The sequence below is a fragment of the Agelaius phoeniceus genome (genome assembly GCF_051311805.1).
Source record: "Agelaius phoeniceus isolate bAgePho1 chromosome W unlocalized genomic scaffold, bAgePho1.hap1 SUPER_W_unloc_1, whole genome shotgun sequence".
In the NCBI taxonomy this organism is placed as follows: domain Eukaryota; kingdom Metazoa; phylum Chordata; class Aves; order Passeriformes; family Icteridae; genus Agelaius; species Agelaius phoeniceus.
In genome coordinates, this window is record NW_027509866.1 from 8,958,213 (window position 1) to 8,977,801 (window position 19,589).

A 19,589-nucleotide genomic window follows, 5' to 3' on the forward strand; every position below is an offset into this window, starting at 1 on the left:
CAAAGTGCTGCCCCAGACCCCGAAATGTCCCTCGGAATCCCTGAGTGCCCCTCCAAGTGCCCACCCAGCTCCCCCAAGTGTCCTCCAGTCCCTCAAGTTCTCTCTGAATTCCCTCTGCAGACCCAGAACTGCCCCAAATATCCCTAGAAAGTTCTCCCTGGACCACAATGTGGCCCCTTTTTACCCTGTCTGTGAAAATGATAAAAAAGATGACAAAAAGATTTAAAATGGGACTAATTAGCATAAAGAAGGAGAAATCAACAGCCACACTGGTCAATGAATTAATGAAGGGAATTGTGTTCCTTAGAACCAATGACCAATAAATTGTTTGCTTGCTAAAAAGGTATGGAATTTTTAATATAAATATTCAAATTTGGTAATACAAATACGGCATAATTTTATAAATAAGAAAAATAATTTTAATTTTATTAATTCAGTAAATTTTATTTTTAAGAGGAAATGCATGATTACTTTTATGTTTTGGGATGTCAGTCTGTAAGAGACGGTCCAAAGATCCCTCATGTGCCCGTGAGATCCAAAGCTGTGTTTCGTGTCAGGTACAAACAGGCCAAGTGTGTACTTGCGAATGCGAAATGTGTGGACATCGACAATGGGATAGTTGTGAATTCGAATAATAACTGAGGAAAACAAAGCATGGAAAAAGGCCTTTGAACCTATCTTTTGTTTGCAAGTAACCCTGGTTGATTTAAGAGCATTGGAATTAAGGTGTTAAGGATGTTGCTTTTTGCTTCTATTTAATCCATAAAAAAGCTCTGCAATAATAACCTTTTGAAGTATAATTTTGGAATATTACTTGTATCCTTGAAATTATAGCTTTGGAACATATATATAGGAAATATGCTTATCTCACGCCTTATTGAAGCAGAGAAAAACAGTTTGAGAAAGGAAGATGAACATCACCTCAAGGATTTATGGTTTCGACCAAAGGGAAGCTGGACATCACTGTTATGAGATTTATAGTCTCTGCAATTAAAAGGTGGACACATCTGGGGAGCTGGACTCCACCAGGTGGGATTCGTCTTTCTTCTTTTGGAAACCGGACCATCACCATCTGGGGATACTCCTTTGAAAATACATCCTGAGAAATTAAAATCACAATAGTGTATAGAATTGTGATGTAATAATTTGAAATAAAAATTGCTGATGAGTAAAAATTGGAAATAGAAACTGTTGAAAAAAACTGATGAGTACCCCTATAAATACCTGTAACCCTCAATTATCAGGGTGCAGTTGGAGGGAAAACTTCCCCCACTGTCCCCAGCGCTGTATTGCTCATACTTTACCATATTAATTAATAAATTGATTGATGCTTGAATATTGGCCTAGTCAAGCTTCTTATTCATAACATGCCTCACAAGTGCTGTCAAGGACGGAGCTTGAAGCCCTCCCCAAGGACTGAGACTGAGACCCTTCAAATTCTAACCCAGGGGTGCTGGCCTGACTGGAGCGGGATGTCTGCCATGGGAAGCGGGATGTTTCCCATAGGAACCAGTCCTGAAACAACGGGCCCCGCTCACTGCTGGCACCGGTTTGTTCTTGAATTTTGGCCTTGTCAAGTTTCTCATTTATAACAGTCCCAAAGGGATCTGGGCTGATCTGGATCCAATGGCTGCAGTAGGTGTGCCATTCCTAAATCCAGTTTGGGAGAGCCACGGCCGTGTTGCTGTGTGAGCTCTGAGGTATCTGATGGTGGGAGATGCTCAGGTTTGTCCTGTTTGCATCCCCAGCTCCTGCAGAGCCGCTGTCAAACAGCGCCAGGGGATGCTCCTGGCACTGACCCTGGCCTGGCTCAGGGCTCAGCTTTCCTCCATCAAATCCCACTTCAGAGCTTCACTCTGGGGGGAAGGTGTTAGTGGGTCAGGAGCAGCACAATCCAGAGAATTGGAGGATGGCTTTATGTTGGTAATTCTGGGAATGGGTTTCTCTGGAAGGATGCTGGACACTGGGGATTTCTGCCCTCCTTTCTCAGGAGAGTTTGGGTTTCTCGTGTCAGTGCTGTTCCACAGCTCCCACCATCCCTGCTCCTTTCACTGACACTTCCCCAGCTTCCCAGTGTCCTTTCTGAGGGGAAGAAAGGAACATCCATGGTGGCACCCCTTGGCTGCCTGGGGCTCCAGCTGCTCCTGGAGCTGCAGCGTGTCCGGCACAGCCGCTCTCAGTGGGGCTGGGCCTTGGTTCAGGCCCCACAGTCCCTGTCAGTGCCCACTCCCCACTGGGCTCACGCTCTGGCCGTGTGGCGCTGCTGAAGGCTCAGCGGCTCTGGCTGAGCACTCCCAGCTCTGCAGCTCCTGACTCATCCCAGGGATGGGGTCCCGCCGCCCCGGTCGGGGCCGCGTTGCCAACGGGGCCCTGCTTTGGGGTGGCCATGGGTACCCGCTGCTCCTCCACCCTCAGCAGCCCCACAGCAGAAGGGTCCTCTGGGAGCCCAGGCAAGGGATCCAGCTGTGCCATTCCCTCTGTGTCCACAGACGCTCTCCCCAAAGTCCTTTGGGCTCCCTGAAATCCTGTCTCCTGAGGTGATCCATGCCAGGGAGTCCCAGGGCCTCTGGGCCAGTCCCAGGGGGTGTTTTTGCCATTCCCAGTCGTGGTCACTTCAGCTGCTGATGTGCTCAGGCCTGAGTGGCAGCCCTCAGCCAGAGCTGGCTTACAGGACAAACCCTGGGCATTATGTGACTAACACCATCAGTTTTAGTTAACTAAAAATAGATGACCAAGGTGCTTCTGCAGCTGTTTAACACCAAGCCAGCTGCTTTGGAGACTTTCACATAATCTTGTGTAGTTACCTGCAAGAAATGTGTCACTCCAAGAAATTTTCCCAACTGACATGAATAGAGGCTTGTAGGATATTTTAGGGGAAACCCTCCAAGCCAGGGACTGGGCTCTGGCCAAGCCCTGGGTCCTCCTGGTCAGCAAAAGTGCCAGGAGACCCAGGAGTTCATGGACTAAAAATATAATCCAGTTCTTTTGACTTGCTGATTTGGGCCTAAAAACCTGGACCCACTTTTGGAGCAAATTCGGAGACCTCACCTACGGGTGGATGCACCACGTGGGATTTTCCCAAGTGCTTGCAAGAGTTCTCCAGGTCCTCGCTGTGAAATGGGGCTCCCCAGCGACTGCAGACTCTGCGTGATGGTAAAGTATTTAGGCAATTGGGGATGTGTCTTTCTCAGTCCCTATCCTTTCTCTCCTGTAATAATGATTAGGTGTATTGCCTTGCTTCTTTTTGCTTGTTGCTAAAGCCAAGGACGTAGTTTTATTGAATGTAGAATTTTACTTTTGTGTTGCCTTAACACTCATAGTAAAATAAGACCATTCTTCCCATTGGTTTCTGTGCTCTTTAAATCAGCCCTGTCAGCTGGCAGAACAGGTATCAGAACCTGATGAAAGCCAGGCTCTGCTGTGATCTAGCTGGGCCCATGGAATGCGGAGGGCCACTGTCAGTCCATGGAAGCCATGGAAGCAAGGCTCAGATGGGAGAAAGACTTGCACCAAGGAACCCCAGAGACCCTGATGGAGCCAGGGCTGCAGGGTGTCACACAGGGAGGGACCTCATGGCAGCAGGAGAGCACTGTGAGGCTGTGGAACAACGTGGCACCAAGGTTCCACTGGGACTTGACAGAACCCCATGGACGTGGATGGCCCCAAACGGGGCCCAGAGACACTTCCCAGACAAGGCCCAGGGAGGGGGATTTGCTTTATTCAGCACTGGGTGTGCGGGGATATCTCCTCCTGACAGCACACAGCACACAGAGATTACAATGGATGGTTATACTCTATGCACATTCATGGTTTTCCTTAGAAAAGGTGTGGTTATGCAAACGATCTCTCAGCACTCATTACCATCATTAGCATGTGCCAGGCGCAGGCGCAGCGCGCACTGGTGCTGGCACTGAGGAAGGCTCCGCGTCTTCCTCGGGGGTCTCCTGATGAAGGCTGGACGTCTTCATCGCCGTGCCCTTTGCACCTTTCTCCTCTAGGCATGCACAGTCTCTTGTTGGCTGTTTCAGCAATTTCCTCACTGGTTTTAGCAAGCTCTGCCCTTCATTTCTGCCAGTTTTGTTCCCTGTTTCTTGCCAATTTTCATCCTGTGTCTTGAGCTTGTGGCTAAATATTTGCAAGCTTCCATATTGGGTGCAGTGTCTCTTATTCTTGCCCAGGTATGCCTGGGCACAGTGCTTTTAACCCTTTCACAGCCAAGGACTGGAGAGCCACTCCTGGACACTGGGAATTCCTGCAGGTGCACCCACCTTTGCAGACAATGAGGCTTCAACCTCACTGTGAGAGGGCCCAGCTTTTACACTGTTAAACAAACAAGCTGACACCACTGCTGGTGTGGGAACATCTGGTTTCATTCTCCTGATTGGCTTCTCCCAAAGCCTGGCCAGGGCTCAAGGTGGAACCAAGGGAGGTGACTTTGATCCCACAGCCTCAAACAAAGCCAGATGGGATCTGGCCTGCTTTCTAAATACAGGAACGTAAATCCATATTTCACCAATGAACACATACAGAGATCATATTGCAAATAATGATTCATTGATGAGTGGATACAAATATTACCTTTGGTTGGAAGGTTCATCTGGAGCTCAGCTTTGCCTCAGGGCCTGTTGTTCAGGCCTCAGTCAGGGCCTGGTGAGGCCTCAGTGCTTCACTCAGTGCTTTGACCTACAGATGAACTGCAACCTTCAGAATAATTGCAATAACACAGTTTAAATTTAGGTATTAGGCACAAAGGCATCACCTCTTGTTCTTCAATTAAGTGCTGCTCAAGTTCATTACTCAGAGCTATAATTTTAATTCCTTTTAAAACATGCCTAATTAGTTGCTATTCTCTGTCCTTTATCAAATGCCCCTTTTTTCCTTGAGACTGTGTCTCTTTTCAGACAAGTCCCAGTACTCCATTTCCAGCACAAGGTGTCACAACAACTCCAACATGGAATCATAACACACCAAGTGCTCACAATGCAATGATTGCAGTGACTGCCACGAATGCACTTCACAGCAGCCTCCAATTTGGGAGCCAATCCCACCATGAGGAATTTTCTTCTTTCTGCCTCTCTTCTACTGATCTTTCTATTGAGGTGATTCCTGATTGATGGACCTCAAACCCAGCACTGATAGACATTCCTACAACATTCCTGTCCTGGAATAGCCCAAGATCCTCCCTGGCCAGCAAGCAGATAATCCAAGGCCGTGCAGTTCTGCAGAGCCCCATTTGTGTTTGTTGGAGCTCGCAGGGTATGCTAATGGATATTTTAACAGCATCACTTCTTACTTCTTCTAATAATTGATTTAGTTCATTAAGGTAAATTGGGTGCAGCCATGCACAGCCAGGGGTTTCCATTTCCCCAGTGGGCCATTGTTAAGGGCATGGAGCACATCTGGGAGATGGGTTCTCCATGGGGACAGGTTCCCATCTCCTCATTTTTTCAGCTGCTCTTTTAACAACACCTTCACCCATTCAACCAATCCTGCAGCTTGTGGTTTGTGGGATATGAAAAACCCTGCAGGCTTAATCACTGCATTTCTCACAGTAATAGAAAAAGCACTCTGCATCACAGTATCAGCAAATCCTATAGAAATAGCCAATTTCATCCCTTCCTCCTTTATGCCTTGTATAGAGTTCACAAAGTTTACCACTGATATTTGAGTCTTGGCCAGTCCTTTTCTGTAGAGTATTTAGTGTCACAGTGAGCAGCTAAAGCTGACATATTAGTACTGTCAGCCTTATTTAATAGTATCAATTTCTAATTACATAGATACAAATACAAATTATTGTGTTATATATAACTATTACAATTAATTTATTATTATTATTATTACTACTCTCATTATATCACTAGCACAAATGAACCTGAGCTCAAGATTAAAACCTTCTGTCACTCCGTGTGGGAGTGACAACAACAATTTTTCCTTCTGTTGGTGCTGTTTCCAAAGTGTCATTAACAAAGTTCACCCCCATCTTCCCAAGCCCACAAGTTCTTTTCCTTTTCCATGTGCAATTTTTGGATGCATTTGAAGCCATCCAGGGGTTCAGCCTCTTTTACCCGACTGCCCCACTGCTCCCACGGGGCTCCGACCTCAGCCCACTCCAGAGCCAGGGAACTCCAGGGAAGGGCTTCCCATCTGGGAATTTCTGATGGCACTGATTCCTCACATTTACACTGAACAAGTGACATTTTGTTGGGATCTGGCCAGACTGGGCCAGTTTTGTTTGACCAGTGGGCAGGGTCAGCACCAAAGACACAGACACCAACTGGAGGAATCAGTGTCATTTCCTGCAGCTCAAAGCAGCAAAGAATCACAACAGGAGCAGCTCAGCAATGCACCCAACCATCCCCACCAAAGATTGCCTGCAGTGATTGAGAAAGATCCAGCCCCAGTTACCCTCAGCCTTTACCATCCCCCAGACCCACACAGCAGCTGGGGAAGCTGTCACAGCCAAGGGCTGCAGAGCCACTCCTGGGCACTGGCAATTCCTGCAGGTGCCTCCAGCCACAGCTGAGGCTCCAACCCCGCTGGGAGAGGGCCCAGCTCTGGCAGTGCTGAATGGACAAACTGACAGCACTGCTAGTGTGCCAACATCTGGTTTCATCCTCCTCTTGGGTCCCTCCCAAAGCCTGGCCAGGGCCCCAGGAGGAACCAAGGGAGGTGACTTTGGCCATTCAGCCCCAAACAAAGCCAGATGTCAGATTTCATGGCCTTGTCTGGCTTCTAAATACACAAAGGTCAATACATGTTTCACTAAGGAGTGGCTACATCTATCACAGTGCTAATGACCATGCATATTTCATGAGGGAGCAGATACAAAGATAACCTTTGGTTGGAAGGTTCATCCAGAGGCCACCTTGGGCTCAGGGCCTGCTGTTCAGGCCTCACTCAGGGCTGCTGTCCAGGCCTTGGCACTTCAGGGACGTGGTTTAGTGCTGGGCTTGGCACTGCTGGCTGAGCGGCTGCACTGGGTGAGCTCAGAGGGCTTTTCCAACAGAAAGGATTCTGTGATTCCATGATTCTATCCACTGCATTCAGCTGGGTCCATGTTAGCAGCACTCATTTGCTCAGAAAGTCTCCTCTTGCCCAGCTCCTGTGGCCTGAGGCTTCAGCTCCTTCAGCTCCTGGTGCTGAGCTGCTCATGCTGAACGAGACGACTCGGAGAGAAGAGCACAGTCCATGCAATTCCTTCTGGGACACGCAGAGGGGAGGCTGTGCAAACAGGAGCATTGTTTGCTGCGGCCTCCTCTCTGCCCTTCAGGCCTTTCAGCACTTGGAACCAGCCAAGAGCTTTCTCCAAGAGTGCAATGGAGCAGCTGTTCCTGCTCCTGGCTCTGGCTCTCTCCAGTCTCTGCCCTTGCCTGCTTCTGTCCCTCGTGCTGTGCCCTCTGTTCCCCCAGGGCTGGCTGGCTGCTGCCCAGGACTGTGGCACTGGCACAGATCCAGTGCTCCAGAGCCTCCTTTCTGTGCCCTTGGAGCTGCCTGGCCACAGCAGCCTTTTCCATCTGCAAGCTCCCCATGGACAGGGAGTGCCCAGCTGCGTTCCTTGCACAGCCTCCAGGAGCCCAGGGCTGCCATCTCAAGTCCCTGCTGGCACTGGGGGCTCCCAGGTGCCTCAGGCTGCTGTGACACCGCTGCACACGGGAGGGAACAGGGGCAGGGGCTGTGCTGAAAGTCAGCTCCATCTGCTGCTGCTGCTGCTGCTGCTGCTGCTGCTGCTGCTGCTGCTGCTGCTGCTGCTGCGGGGTCATTTGTGCAGCCCTGGCCCAGAGTCAGGGATCAGATCCTGCCAGTCTCTTCTAGCCCTGGCTGCTCAGAGTTTGGGCCTTGGAGCCTCAGGTGGCCAAAGGCAGCTGCTCCTGGTCCCTCTGTGTGCCCGTGTTCAGCAGTGCTGCTCCATCAGTCTGTGCCCAGCAACGGGGAAAAGCCTCAGCTCTGCAGGGCCAGGAGCTGCCGGGCTCTGCCTGAGCAGCTCAGCCAGCAGGAAGGGAGCTGCTCCACACGGGAACCAGGAGCAAGGGACATTCCTTTGATAGGACATGTTTTCTATTTAAAGGAAAAAAATAGGTAAATTTTAGAAGATAAGAATAAAATCCAAGTTTTAGAGAAAAAATATTTTTTAATTCACTAACATAATGTTAGTGAAAAAAACAAAACATAAATGCAAAGTTACATTCTTTGCATTAAGAGGTAAATGAACTTTTGAAAAAGAGAACTCAGTTATTTACATTGTAAATGTGCTGATGGCATGGATCCATCTTACTGACTTCAGCACCCTTTTTTTAAAAGATTTTCAGGTTGTTTCCAACATTGTTAAATAGTGGGCAATGCAAGAGGAAATTGCTTTGTGCCCTGCCAGCTCCAAGCAGGACTGGGAATGGAAACGCTGTCAAACCCAAAATCCTTTAGAAGATGCCCTTCCTTCTCACCCTGTGAATAAGCTGCACATTCCCATTGAAACTGTCAGGGATTTCTAAAGACACCAAGTCCCATTTGCAGGATTTTGCTCTGGTTTGGCAGGGCAGAAGGGCAATTCTCCATCCACCAGCTCCAGACTGCACTGCCTCAGGAGCACGGCCCACTCACCAGCTTTGGCCCACTCGTGGCACTGCTAGAGGAGGAAGAAAGTGCAACTGCACAATTCCAGACAATCAAGAAGGAAGAATGGGACAGACAAAACAGCCTGTACAGATGCAGGCGTTCAGCTGGGACTGTGGAGAGTTTGGGTCCTTGCCAATTGGATGTGTGTCCCCAGGTGCAATCTCTGGGCCTGCAGCAGAGTCTCACTCAGCTGCCAAAGCAGAAAGCTCAGGCGCTGTGCTCGCAACGGGCTCGTCTGATGCAGAGCTGTCAGAGCAATGTGAGGGCAGAGCCAGCCCAGCTGGGCCCAGGGCTGAGCCCAGCAGAGCCCTGGCAGAGCCCAGAGCAGCCTCAGCAGCCGCAGAGCCCGGCTGCAAGGAGAGAAAGCAGAAACCGCCCGTCAGCTGAGGGCTCCTGTGCCCTTGTGCCAAGGCCTGCGGTGCCCAGGCCATGCTGGCTGTGCCCAGAGCTGTGCCCAGAGCTGCCCATCCCTGCTGCCTTTGGCAGCAGAGCAGGAGGGCAGGACATGTGCCCAGCCTGCAGCCAGCCACGGCACATCCAGCCCTCAGCAGCTGCCCAGAGCCAAAAAGCAGCTGGGCAGCCACTGAAGAATTCATTGCATCTGCCCCAGCAAAGGGGGAACCTTTGGTGCCCGGCCAGGCCATGCCAGGCCAAGATCTGGGAGCATCCCCCTGCCTGTGGACTCACCTGCAAATTGGGCCTGGAGCCTGGCTTTGAAGAAGGTGCCAGAATCCAAGTCCATCATCTTCAGCTGGCCAGGCCGAGGAAGAGATTGTCACCCTTGAGGTTTTCCTTGTTGTCTCCGGCAGCAGCCCCACCTGGTACAGCTTCTCCAGGGGCTCCTTCTCCTTCCCTGGGGCCAGACCAGGCTGTCAGGGCTCTGCCCAGGGCCCCAGCCATCCATGAACCAGACAAACCAAACTGGGGGGGATGGTGGCCACCAGTGCTTGCCACACCAGGTCTCCAGCTCAGCTCCAGCCCAAGAGCTGCGTGTTCCCTTCTGCTGACCCCTGCTCAGAGCTACAGGCAGCACAAAACCAGCCTGGTTTGCTTTGCCACTGAGTGCCAAGAGATGTGTGGAGCTGGTACCTGCCAGGCCCCTGGATCCAACTGTGCACGTGGATCTCTCCCATCTTCTAGGGCAGAGGAACACCCTGCACCCAAGGATGGCAGAAAAGCTCTTCTAAGGATGGCCTGTCTGAGGGTTGCATGGACAAACACCTCTTAATGATATCCTGGCACTCTGGGGAGAGAAACCAGAAATCACCAGTCAGTTGGAGAAGTTGCCCCCCTGTTCCTGTGCCCAGGCCATGCTGGGTGTGCCCAGAGCTGGGCCTAAACTTCCCCATGGATGCTGTGTTTGGAGGAGAGCAGGAGAGCAGGACCTGTGCCACCTCCTCAGCAGCTGCCAGAGCGGGATGCCCACGAGCCCGCTGCTGTCTCCCAGCACTGGGATTCCCCCCGTGCCCAGAGATGAGGATCCACCTTGAGAGAGCCATCGTGGGAACAAGATCCGCCCCCAGATGATCTCCTGGCCCCTCCTGAACGGGTGCTTGCCCATGACCAGGTGGCACAGCAGGAGGCCCAGGGACCAGATCGTCGCTGCCTCGCCGTGGTAGCGTTGGTGCTGGATCCACTCTGGTGGGCTGTAGGACAGGGTTCCTGTGGAACACAGACACAGCTCAGCAGGGGGATGCTGCTGCTCCCAGAGCCCGGCCCCAGCATCCCTGGCCATGTGGGGGCTGCCCCAGAGGCACACGGGGTGAGCGCTGCCCTCTCGCCAGCACCTGGGACTTGTGTACAAACTCGGGGCTGGAAAAGAAGCCACTGGTGCTGGAAGAGGGCAGCAGAAACCCTGGGAAGGCCCAACCATGACACACAAAGGAGAAACCCACCCAGTGGTGGAGAAAACCCACTCTCCTCCCCATCTGCATGGCCCCCAAAAATGTTAATAAGCCAAGGCAAACAAGGGGAGTGGACTAGTCCAAGCCCTTCCTCGCCTGCACACCAAACCATCCGGGGCACGGGGTCAGACCCCCCTCTCTGCTACCCCCATGGGGGTTTGTGTCGGGCTGGCTGCCCCAGCTCCAGCCCCAGCCCAGGCCACAGTGGGTGCTGAAGGCTGTCGGCAGGGCTGGCAGCTGCCCCCCCTCACACCCCACCCAAATCAACTCGGCTCCAGCATCAATCCCATCCCGACTGCAATAGGGGGAAGACCCGGTGCTGCACCCAGGCTGGGCCATGAGATGCCCAGGAGCATCCCCTGGAGGGCTCACCTGCAAACTGGGTGTAGGCTGTGTCTTGGAGGAAGGCGCCACAGCCAAAGTCGATGAGTTTCAGCTGCCCGCTGGCCAGGTCGAGCAGGATGTTCTCGGGCTTGATGTCCCTGTGCAGGACCCCGCAGGCGGTGCAGTGCCGCACGGCCTCCAGCACCTGGCGGAACAGCGCCCGCGCCTCCTCCTCGGGCAGGAACCCCCGCTCCGCCAGGAAAGCCGAGAGCTCCTGGCACCGCTCCGGACGCTCCAGCACCAGCACGAAGCTGTCGGGGAGCTCAAGCCACTCCAGGAGCTGAATGACAGCGGCACAGCCACGGGACACCTTGGCCAGCAGCACGATCTCCAGCGGGGCCCTGCTGCCGTCGGGCTGCGGGAGGAGCGCGGTGCCGTCAGTGGGGCTGAGGCCGTGCCGGGGCTCGGGGAGCCCTCAGCCAGCCCGGGATGCTCTGCACGCCCCGCTCAGCCCACGCCCGCTCTCCCCGCAGGGCTCCCGGCGGCTCCCACCCTGCCGGGCCCCGGCTCCTCGCCGCCCGGCCCGGCCCGGCTGCTGCCGCTGGCCCCGCTCACTCACCAGCTCGCCCCAGTGCCGGATGCGATCCCGCGGCACGCGTTTGATGGCCACCTGCGAGCGAGGGAGAGCAGCGGGCTGAGCTCGCCGCCCGTCCTGCCCAGCCCCATCCTCCGCCCTTCTCCTCCTCCTCCTCCCACTCCGCCCGCCGCCGGCCCCGCCGCTCACCGGGGCGCCGTCCGAGAGCCGCGTCCCCGAGCAGACGCTGCCGAAACCGCCGCGCCCCAGCAGCGAACCCACTCGGTACCGCTCCTGCAGGGCCTCGGGCGCCTTCCCTGCGGGCGAGACGCGGCTGTCAGCGCTCGGCCCGGGGCCAGCAACGGCCCCCGAGCTCCCCCCGAGCGGCCCAGGCCGGGCATCCCCACCCGCCCACGGCCCCGACGGCTCGGGGCCGGCGGCCGTGCTGCCGAGCGGCGGAGCTCGGGCCGGGGAAGCCGCAGCGGAGGCGGCGGGAGCGGCAGCGTCGCCTGTGTCCTCCACGGGCCCCGGGAGGAGCCGGAGCCGGGGCCGGGGCCGGGGCCGGGGCCGGGGCCGGGACTGGACCCTGCGTCGGGTCCGGGGCCGGGCTCGGGCCAGGCGGAGCCGAAGGGCGGCGATGCCGCCCCCGCACCAGGCACTGACGCCCGCCCAGCAGCGCCACCGCCAGTACGGCCAGAGCCGGGCGGAGGCGAGAGCGCGGCGGGACGGCCGGAGCCGGGCACGGGGCAGCCCCGCCCGGGGCCGGGGGCGGGCCGGGGGCATGGCCCGGCCCGGCAGGGGAGAGGGAGGCGGGGAGAGGAGAGGGACGCCGGGCAAGGGACCCCGAGAGAAGGGTGCCCGGGCGCGGGAAAGGGAGAGAAAGAGAAAGAAAGAGAGAAAGAGAAAGGGTTCTCTCGAATATCTGCTTTTGCTGCTGCTGCCGCCGCCGCTGCTGCTGCCGCCGCTGCCGCCGCTGCAACTGAAGCACCGGGGCCGTTCGTCCCCGTGTCCGTTCCCCGCTCGCCCCACGAGCCCCACGTTCGAGCCCCGCGCGCCCCGGGCACAGCCCCTGAGTCTGTCCAAACACGGGAACTTTGCAGCGGTGAACCCAGATGCAGAGCCCTGACTCCTGCACACTGGCACAGCAATCCCCTCGCTTGCTGCTCTGCATTGGCCTGGCTGAGGGTCAAACACTGTCGGGCCACCTTCCCTTGCTGTAGGATTCCTACCTGACCCCAGCACTGCACTTACATCTGCAGTCTTGCTTTCCAGTAAAACCAGGGGAAGGAAAACTGTGTGTGGCTCATGGTATTTTCAAGTGTCTAAAAATCACTAAGTCACCGATCTTAGAGGTGCGGTGCATCTGGGATTCCTGGGATGGAAAAGTAGTGCAACATGGAAAAGGGGAGCATAGAAATAAAGGAAAAGATCTTGGATTATTTCATTCATTTTCATTTCCCTTCTGGAAAGCTGTTTCAGTTTTCCAGGAATCTTCTCCTGTCTGCTCTTCCCAAGAATGGCTCATGGAGAACAAGGTCAAGCTTCTGTCCCAAGATTTGCCAGCAGGAAATTATGCCACTGGTGAAATTTTCATGATGACTGTTTGTGCTGGCTTAGGGCAAATTTGGCGAGGAAACCTCCAAAAGGGGTCTGTTTTGCAGAGATAGCCAAAAACTCTACAACTTTGTGTAAGTTGTAAAGCCGGTATGTTTATTATTACAGCGCCGGAGGCATGCAGAGATTACTCTCCTTAAAAGGCATCCGTACCTCTGGGAACTTCAGGTCCCTTTTTATCCTCCTCTCAAATACATATCCATACAATTTCACAATAGGTTCATACATATTAATTTTTGAAATTTTGCGTGACATTTGCCACTAGTTCTTCTTTATCAGAAAGAATTCTTAGGTGAGGTTGACCTGCTTTCACAGCAGTCTCTCTGTGTCTCTTTATCACCCTCTGTCCCGTCCCCCCCTTAGCTCTGTCCTTCACTGAATCAGATTCCCTGAGCCTAGGCTTTGCAGTCAGGTGTCACCCTGAGTTTTTAAGATTTTCTAAGCCTTCTGATGTTGACATTCTTGTAGTGAATTTTCTCACACACTTTCTGTAAATAACTCATTGTTTTGCATTCCTTTATGGAGGAGGAGAGAGTTGATGGACTGTTGGTTTAACCAGTGGCATTGGAGAGGTGCCACTGTCACCCTCCAATCCACTGTCACTTTTGGAAAACTATAAATGTTGGAGTCAGAAAATAAACGGCCCTTTTTTCCTCTTTCACCTTGAGAACGGTGTGAGCGTGTGTTCCTTTGTGTCCTATAGCGACATTTGGTGACCCTGACGTGTGTATTGCAGCAGATTGCGGTGAGGTTTTCCCCCCCCTCTCTTTGGTGCTTTGCCTGCGGTTCTTGGGGTAATGGCGAGCGCTGTGGGTTTTGAGGAGGATCTCCTCCTTTTGGATCTTTGGAGGGGGGTCCTGGAGTGGAAACAGATTTCTGTTTCCTGGGATGACTTTGAGAGGTTGTTTCTGTGGGCCCGGGAGCGGGGGTTTCTTTCGGGTCCTGAGAGGGTGTTCTCCAGGGAGGAGTGGTCTCGTGTGGGGACCTGCCTCATGGAGGCCCTTTTTGACGATTGCACGCTAGATGCGGGACCGCTGCTGGTGCAGTGGAAGAGATGTGTGGAGCTTTGGGAGGGGTCTGGCTCTTGTACCCCTCGGAGTTCCCAGGGAAGCTCTTCTGCCTCGGACGTGGAGGAGGGGGAGTTTGAATTTTTGTCCGATGTGGAGTCCCCCTCCCCGCCTCCGGACGGTGTGCTGGGGGGCGGAGCCCCGTGGGTTTCTGCGGGCTCTGTGAATTCGGCAGGCCGTCCTCGTCCTGCTTCGCCCGGTGTGGGCGGTGGGGTGGGGGACGGGTTGCCTTTTCTTTGTGCCTTTCCGGTTCTTGAGGGCCAGCCTCCGCCTCAGCTTGAGTCTGGTTCAGTGACGACCTGGTGTCCGAATTGCGGTGTTTCCACGAAGTTCCCCCTGGCCACGGCGGGGGCGGGGTCGCCCACCTCCGGGCCGGGCTCATCGGCGGGGGGGGTGGCTTCGCCCGTCCCTGGGCCTGCGCAGCCTGCTGGGCATGCGCAGTCGGTGGAAGCACCCGGGGGCGGGATGTCACCTGCCCCTGGGCCAGCGCAGCCCGCTGAGCGTGTGCAGTCGGTGGACGCAGCCGGGGGCGGGGCGTCGGTCGGCGTTCTGTCCGGTCCCGCTCCTGTGGGCGGGCAGCCCGCCCCTCTCTGCTCGGTGGGGGCGGTACCGGCTGGGCAGTCTTGTGGTTTGGGACGGACCCTCATAGGGGGCTTGCCGGGCTCCCTGGTGCCATCCCGCAGCGACGCAGCTGCGCGGACTGCATCTCTCTCGGCGTCCCGTCCCTCCCCTGTGTCGGGGGCCGGGGGCCCCGCGCCGGTCTCGTCCCGGCCCGCGCCGGATTTGCGGGCCGGGACGGTACCTGCGTCCGCCGGGGCACCCCCTGCTGGAGCTGTAACACGACAGGGCGCTGGGGTGTTTACCTTTAGCGCACCTGTTGACACGGCCAGCGGGAGGCCGGTGGGTGCCTGGGGCCACGGCACTTCCTCGTCGAATTTGTGGACGCTTCCCGCCTGTCAGTTGACTGTGTGTCCCAGGCATCCCGAATGTTTTTGGTGAGAGGCGAAAACCAAGACTGACGAGATGAATGAGCCTGTTTCCTCGTGGCACCTGCAGGGTCGCGGGGCGGGCTCCTTTGGCTCTGCCGGTGCTGCGGGGGGCCCAGGGCCGAGTGGTGTTGGCCTGGCTCCCAGGCGATTTTCGTCTTTTGCCCCTGTTGGGCCTGAGGACCAGGGAGCGTCAGGTGCGATGGATTTGCCAGGGGATCCTCAGGTTTTCCCTGTGCTCAGGGGTGTTGCTCATAACACCCATGAACCCCTTTCATATCAGCTGGAGAAGGAGCTCCGTGAGGCAGTTGCTCAGTATGGTTTGGGGTCCGCTGAGGTTATGAGGACTCTCTGGAGGGTTGATTCAGATAGGCTGACGCCTTACAATCTCCGTCGTGTGGCACGTTCTCTTTTTGACCCTGTGCAGTATGGTGTCTTTGAAACCAAGTGGGCTCGGTTGGCGGCCCACACGGTGTTGCAGAATGCTACGCTGGGTCCGCAGGACCCCAGGCGTGGGGTTGTCGCTGACATGCTGCTGGGAACAGGGCTTTATGAGAATGTTCAAGGGCAGGTTGGATTTGATCCCCTTGTGCTTGAACAGTGCCACTCGCTGGGCATGGCTGCGATTGTTCAGACCCTGGAAATGGCTGCTCCGAGGCCGCCGTTCCCGACCATTGTCCAGGGGGATGACGAGCCTTTCATGACGTTTGCGGAAAGGCTGATTGCATCCGTGGAGAGGCAGGTGCCTGATCCTGTGGCAAGGAGCGTTACGATTACGAACCTTGTCAAGTGCAATTGCAATGCTGCTTGTAGGAAAGTCATAGTGGCTCTGCCTGGTGATCCTACTGTCTCTGAGATGGCGGAGGCCTGTGCAGACATCGTCCCCCTGGATCGGAAGTTGGCTGCCGTGGCTGCCACTGTGCAGCCGGTTTGGGCGGCGCCGCAGGGCAAGCGGCCGCAGCGGGGGATTGCACAGGCTGGCAAGAAGCAGGGGAAGAAAGCACAGAAGGTGAAGTTCCCCATGTTCTTGTGTGGTCGGTGTGGTAGGCCGAATCATATGTCTGATGTGTGCAAGGCGACTGTTCATGCTAATGGCCAAGCTTTGCCAGGCTCGGGAAACGGCAAGCGGAGCGCGCAGGGGGGACGCGTGCGGACACAAGCTTCTCTCCAGACCCCGGTGCCGATGGAGGTCTCCTTTGCCGGCTTGCAGCCAGCACCCGTGGATCAGCAGGAGTGGATGTCTGCACTGCAGCAACAGTTGTGTTAGAGTCTTCTCAGATATGCAAGGTTCCCCTGGATGCCTTTGGTCCCTTGGGTGGGGGCATGAGTGCTCTCCTTATGGGGAGGTCTAGTGCCACCCTTCAGGGCATCATTGTGCACCTGGGGCTCATCGATGCGGATTTTACGGGGCAGATTTGTGCCATGGTCTCCACACCCACCCCCCCGTCACGATCCCGAAAGGGACGCAGCTTGCTCAACTTGTGCCTTTCAAGTCCTCTGTTTGCAGGTCAGCTGATCAGTCGCATGGAGCTGGCGGTTTTGGCTCCACTGGGCCGCCTCAAGTTCACTGGACTGCTGTCCTGACCAAGGACCGTCCCGAGATGCTGTGCACCCTGTCTGTTCCTGGTGCGATGCCGCCAGAAGTCCGCGTTCGTGGGCTTCTCGACAGCGGTGCTGACGTCACGGTTCTCTCCCTTGTGACCTGGCCCTCAGAGTGGCCCTTGGATCCGGTGGGGACATCTGTCGCTGGCCTGGGAGGGACGGCGCAATGTTATGTGAGCCAATGGCCTGTGTTGGTCACGAACCCAGAGGGACAGGTGGCCTGGGTTAGGCCTCATGTTACTTCTACTCCTGCCAACCTTTGGGGGAGGGATGTTCTGTCTGCTTGGGGGATGCGCATTGGGACGGATTTTTGATGGGGGCCACTGCAGTGAAGGGCGCAGAGTGTCCAACGCCTCCTATACGGTGGCTGGTTGACAAACCTGTATGGGAAAAGCAGTGGCCCCTCCCTCAAGAGAAGTTGAATGCCCTTCGGAATCTGGTGCAGGAGCAGTTGGACCAGGGTCATCTGGAGCCTTCCACCAGCCCCTGGAACACCCCTGTCTTCTGCATCAAAAAGAAGTCTGGGAAATGGAGGTTGTTGCAAGACCTCCGAAAGGTTAATGCCGTGATGGAAAGCATGGGAACATTGCAGGCGGGCATGCCATCGCCTACCATGCTTCCTGCAGACTGGCCGGTCCTCATTGTGGATCTGAAGGATTGTTTCTTTGCAATTCCTTTGCATCCCGATGACAGACTGAAGTTTGCCTTCTCAGTGCCAGCAATTAACGAGGCTGAGCCTGCACAGAGGTATCAATGGAGGACATTGCCTCAGGGCATGCGCAATTCTCCTGCCATATGCCAGTGGTATGTGGCCCGTGCCTTGTCTGGAGTTCACAGGCAGTTTCCTGACGCACGTCTGTATCATTATATGGATGACATTTTAGTGGCCGCGTCCACCCAGGATGAGCTGCTGAGGATTCAGCCTCGGTTGCTTGATGCTTTGCATGCTCAGGGACTGCAGGTGGCTCCGGAGAAGGTGCAACAGCAACCACCTTGGAAGTATTTGGGGGTCAAAATTCTGGAACGGACGATCCGTCACCAGGAGGTGCAATTTGTGCATCCTGTGAGGACACTGAATGATGTTCAGAAATTGGTGGGTGTCATCACTTGGTTGCGTCCGTATTTGGGAGTAACCGATGCGCAGCTGTCTCCTCTGTATGATTTGTTGAAAGGAGACGCTGATCTAAAATCACCTCGCACACTGACCCCTGAGGCGCATAAGGCGTTGGAGGTGGTTCAGCGAGCTGTTTCGGCTTGCCAAGTTTATCGCATTGATCCCTCCGTTGATGTCACTGTGTTCGTCACCACTCCAGATTCGTATCCCACGGGTATCATTGGCCAGTGGAGTGACAATTGGTCTGATTCCTTGCACATTTTGGAATGGGTTTTCCTGCCCCATCAGCCACAGAAGATGGCAACTGCGTTGTTTAAATTGATTGCTTGCTTGATAATCAAATGCCGGCAATGGTGTTTGCAATTGATGGGTGCGGATCCCGCAAAGATCATACTCCCGGTGCAACGGGAGGATTTTGACTGGAGCTTTGCAAACAGTGTGTTTGCAAACACTCCCTGCAGAGTGCTCTGGAAAATTTCTCCGGGCAGATCACTTATCATCTGCCCAGCCATAGGCTACTGCATATGGCAAAATCCACAAAAATCTCTTTGCGGCCCAAAAATAGCCAGGAACCCCTGCAAGGACCCACTGTCTTTACTGATGGTTCAGGGAGGACTGGGAAGGCCATTGTTACCTGGAGGGATGGATCTGAGTGGCAGGTTCTGGAAGGCCACAAGGATGGGTCAGCCCAGTTGGTTGAACTGAGGGCTGCTGTCATGGCATTTGAAAGATTCTCCCAGGAGCCTTTCAACTTGATCACGGATTCCGCCTATGTGGCTGATATCGCACAGCGGTTGGGTCACTCGGTCTTGAAGGAGGTCAGTAATCCTGCCTTGTTTCACTTACTGAAGACCTTGTGGTGTGCCATTCAGGCCCGGGTTCATCCATTCTATGTTCTGCATGTGAGGAGTCACACCACTTTGCCGGGCTTTATAGTGGAAGGTAACGCGAGGGCTGACAAGCTGGCTAACCCAGCGTGGGTAGCGCCTCAGCCTGATACACTCGCGCAGGCCAAGGCATCGCATGGGTTTTTCCACCAAAACGCACATACCCTGCAGAAGCAGTTTCAGCTGACGCCAACTGAGGCTCGTGACATTGTTGAGTCATGTGATGACTGCCATGCACTTGCTCCGCCTTTGCCGGCAGGGGTGAACCCCAGAGGCCTTAGGGCCTTGGAGCTTTGGCAGACCGATGTCACCCTGGTTGCCGAGTTTGGTCGGTTCAAGCATGTGCATGTCACAGTGGACACATTCTCCTCTGCGATGTGGGCTTCGGCTCACACTGGGGAGAAGGCCCGCGATGTCCTTGCCCACTGGAGGCAGGCCTTTGCTGTTTTGGGCATACCTTCTGCGGTGAAAACCGACAATGGTCCTGCTTACGCATCGCAAAAGGTGCAGCAGTTCCTGCAGTTGTGGGGTGTTTCACACAAGTTCGGGATCCCTCATTCCCCGACTGTTCAAGCTATTGTAGAACGCGCTCATGGTACTCTGAAGTGGGTTCTTCAAAAACAAAAGCAGGGAATGCAGGGTGAAACCCCGCACAGTCGGTCGGCAAAAGCTTTGTACACAATCAATCATCTCACTGTGCCACAGAACTCAAATAACCCTGTCATTTTGAATCACCACCTCTCGTTGCAGGCTGCGGACGAGGCACATCAGCCTCGAGCGAAGGTTCGGGTGCGGAATTTAGTCACCAAACAGTGGGAAGGTCCCTACGACCTTATCGCTTCGGGGCGCGGGTATGCTTGTGTATCCACAGATACTGGGGTACGCTGGGTACCTTCGAAATGTGTTC

The 19,589-nt window shown here is 54.9% G+C and overlaps 2 protein-coding genes across 2 annotated transcripts in view; both read right to left on the minus strand.

Moving 5' to 3' along the window:
• The window catches only part of LOC143692498 (uncharacterized), a 311,453-nt gene that overhangs the window by 14,448 nt on the left and 277,416 nt on the right, over positions 1-19,589 (minus strand). The gene's annotated exons all lie outside the window — the stretch shown is intronic.
• Positions 9,747-15,074, minus strand: LOC143692412 (serine/threonine-protein kinase pim-1-like). Its single transcript, XM_077172647.1, has 7 exons — positions 15,017-15,074; positions 14,409-14,925; positions 11,623-11,857; positions 11,458-11,508; positions 10,887-11,253; positions 10,096-10,272; positions 9,747-9,853 (listed from the first exon to the last, which is right to left on the minus strand). Exons 1-7 carry the CDS (start codon positions 15,072-15,074, stop codon positions 9,747-9,749), a joined length of 1,512 nt encoding a protein of 503 aa, XP_077028762.1.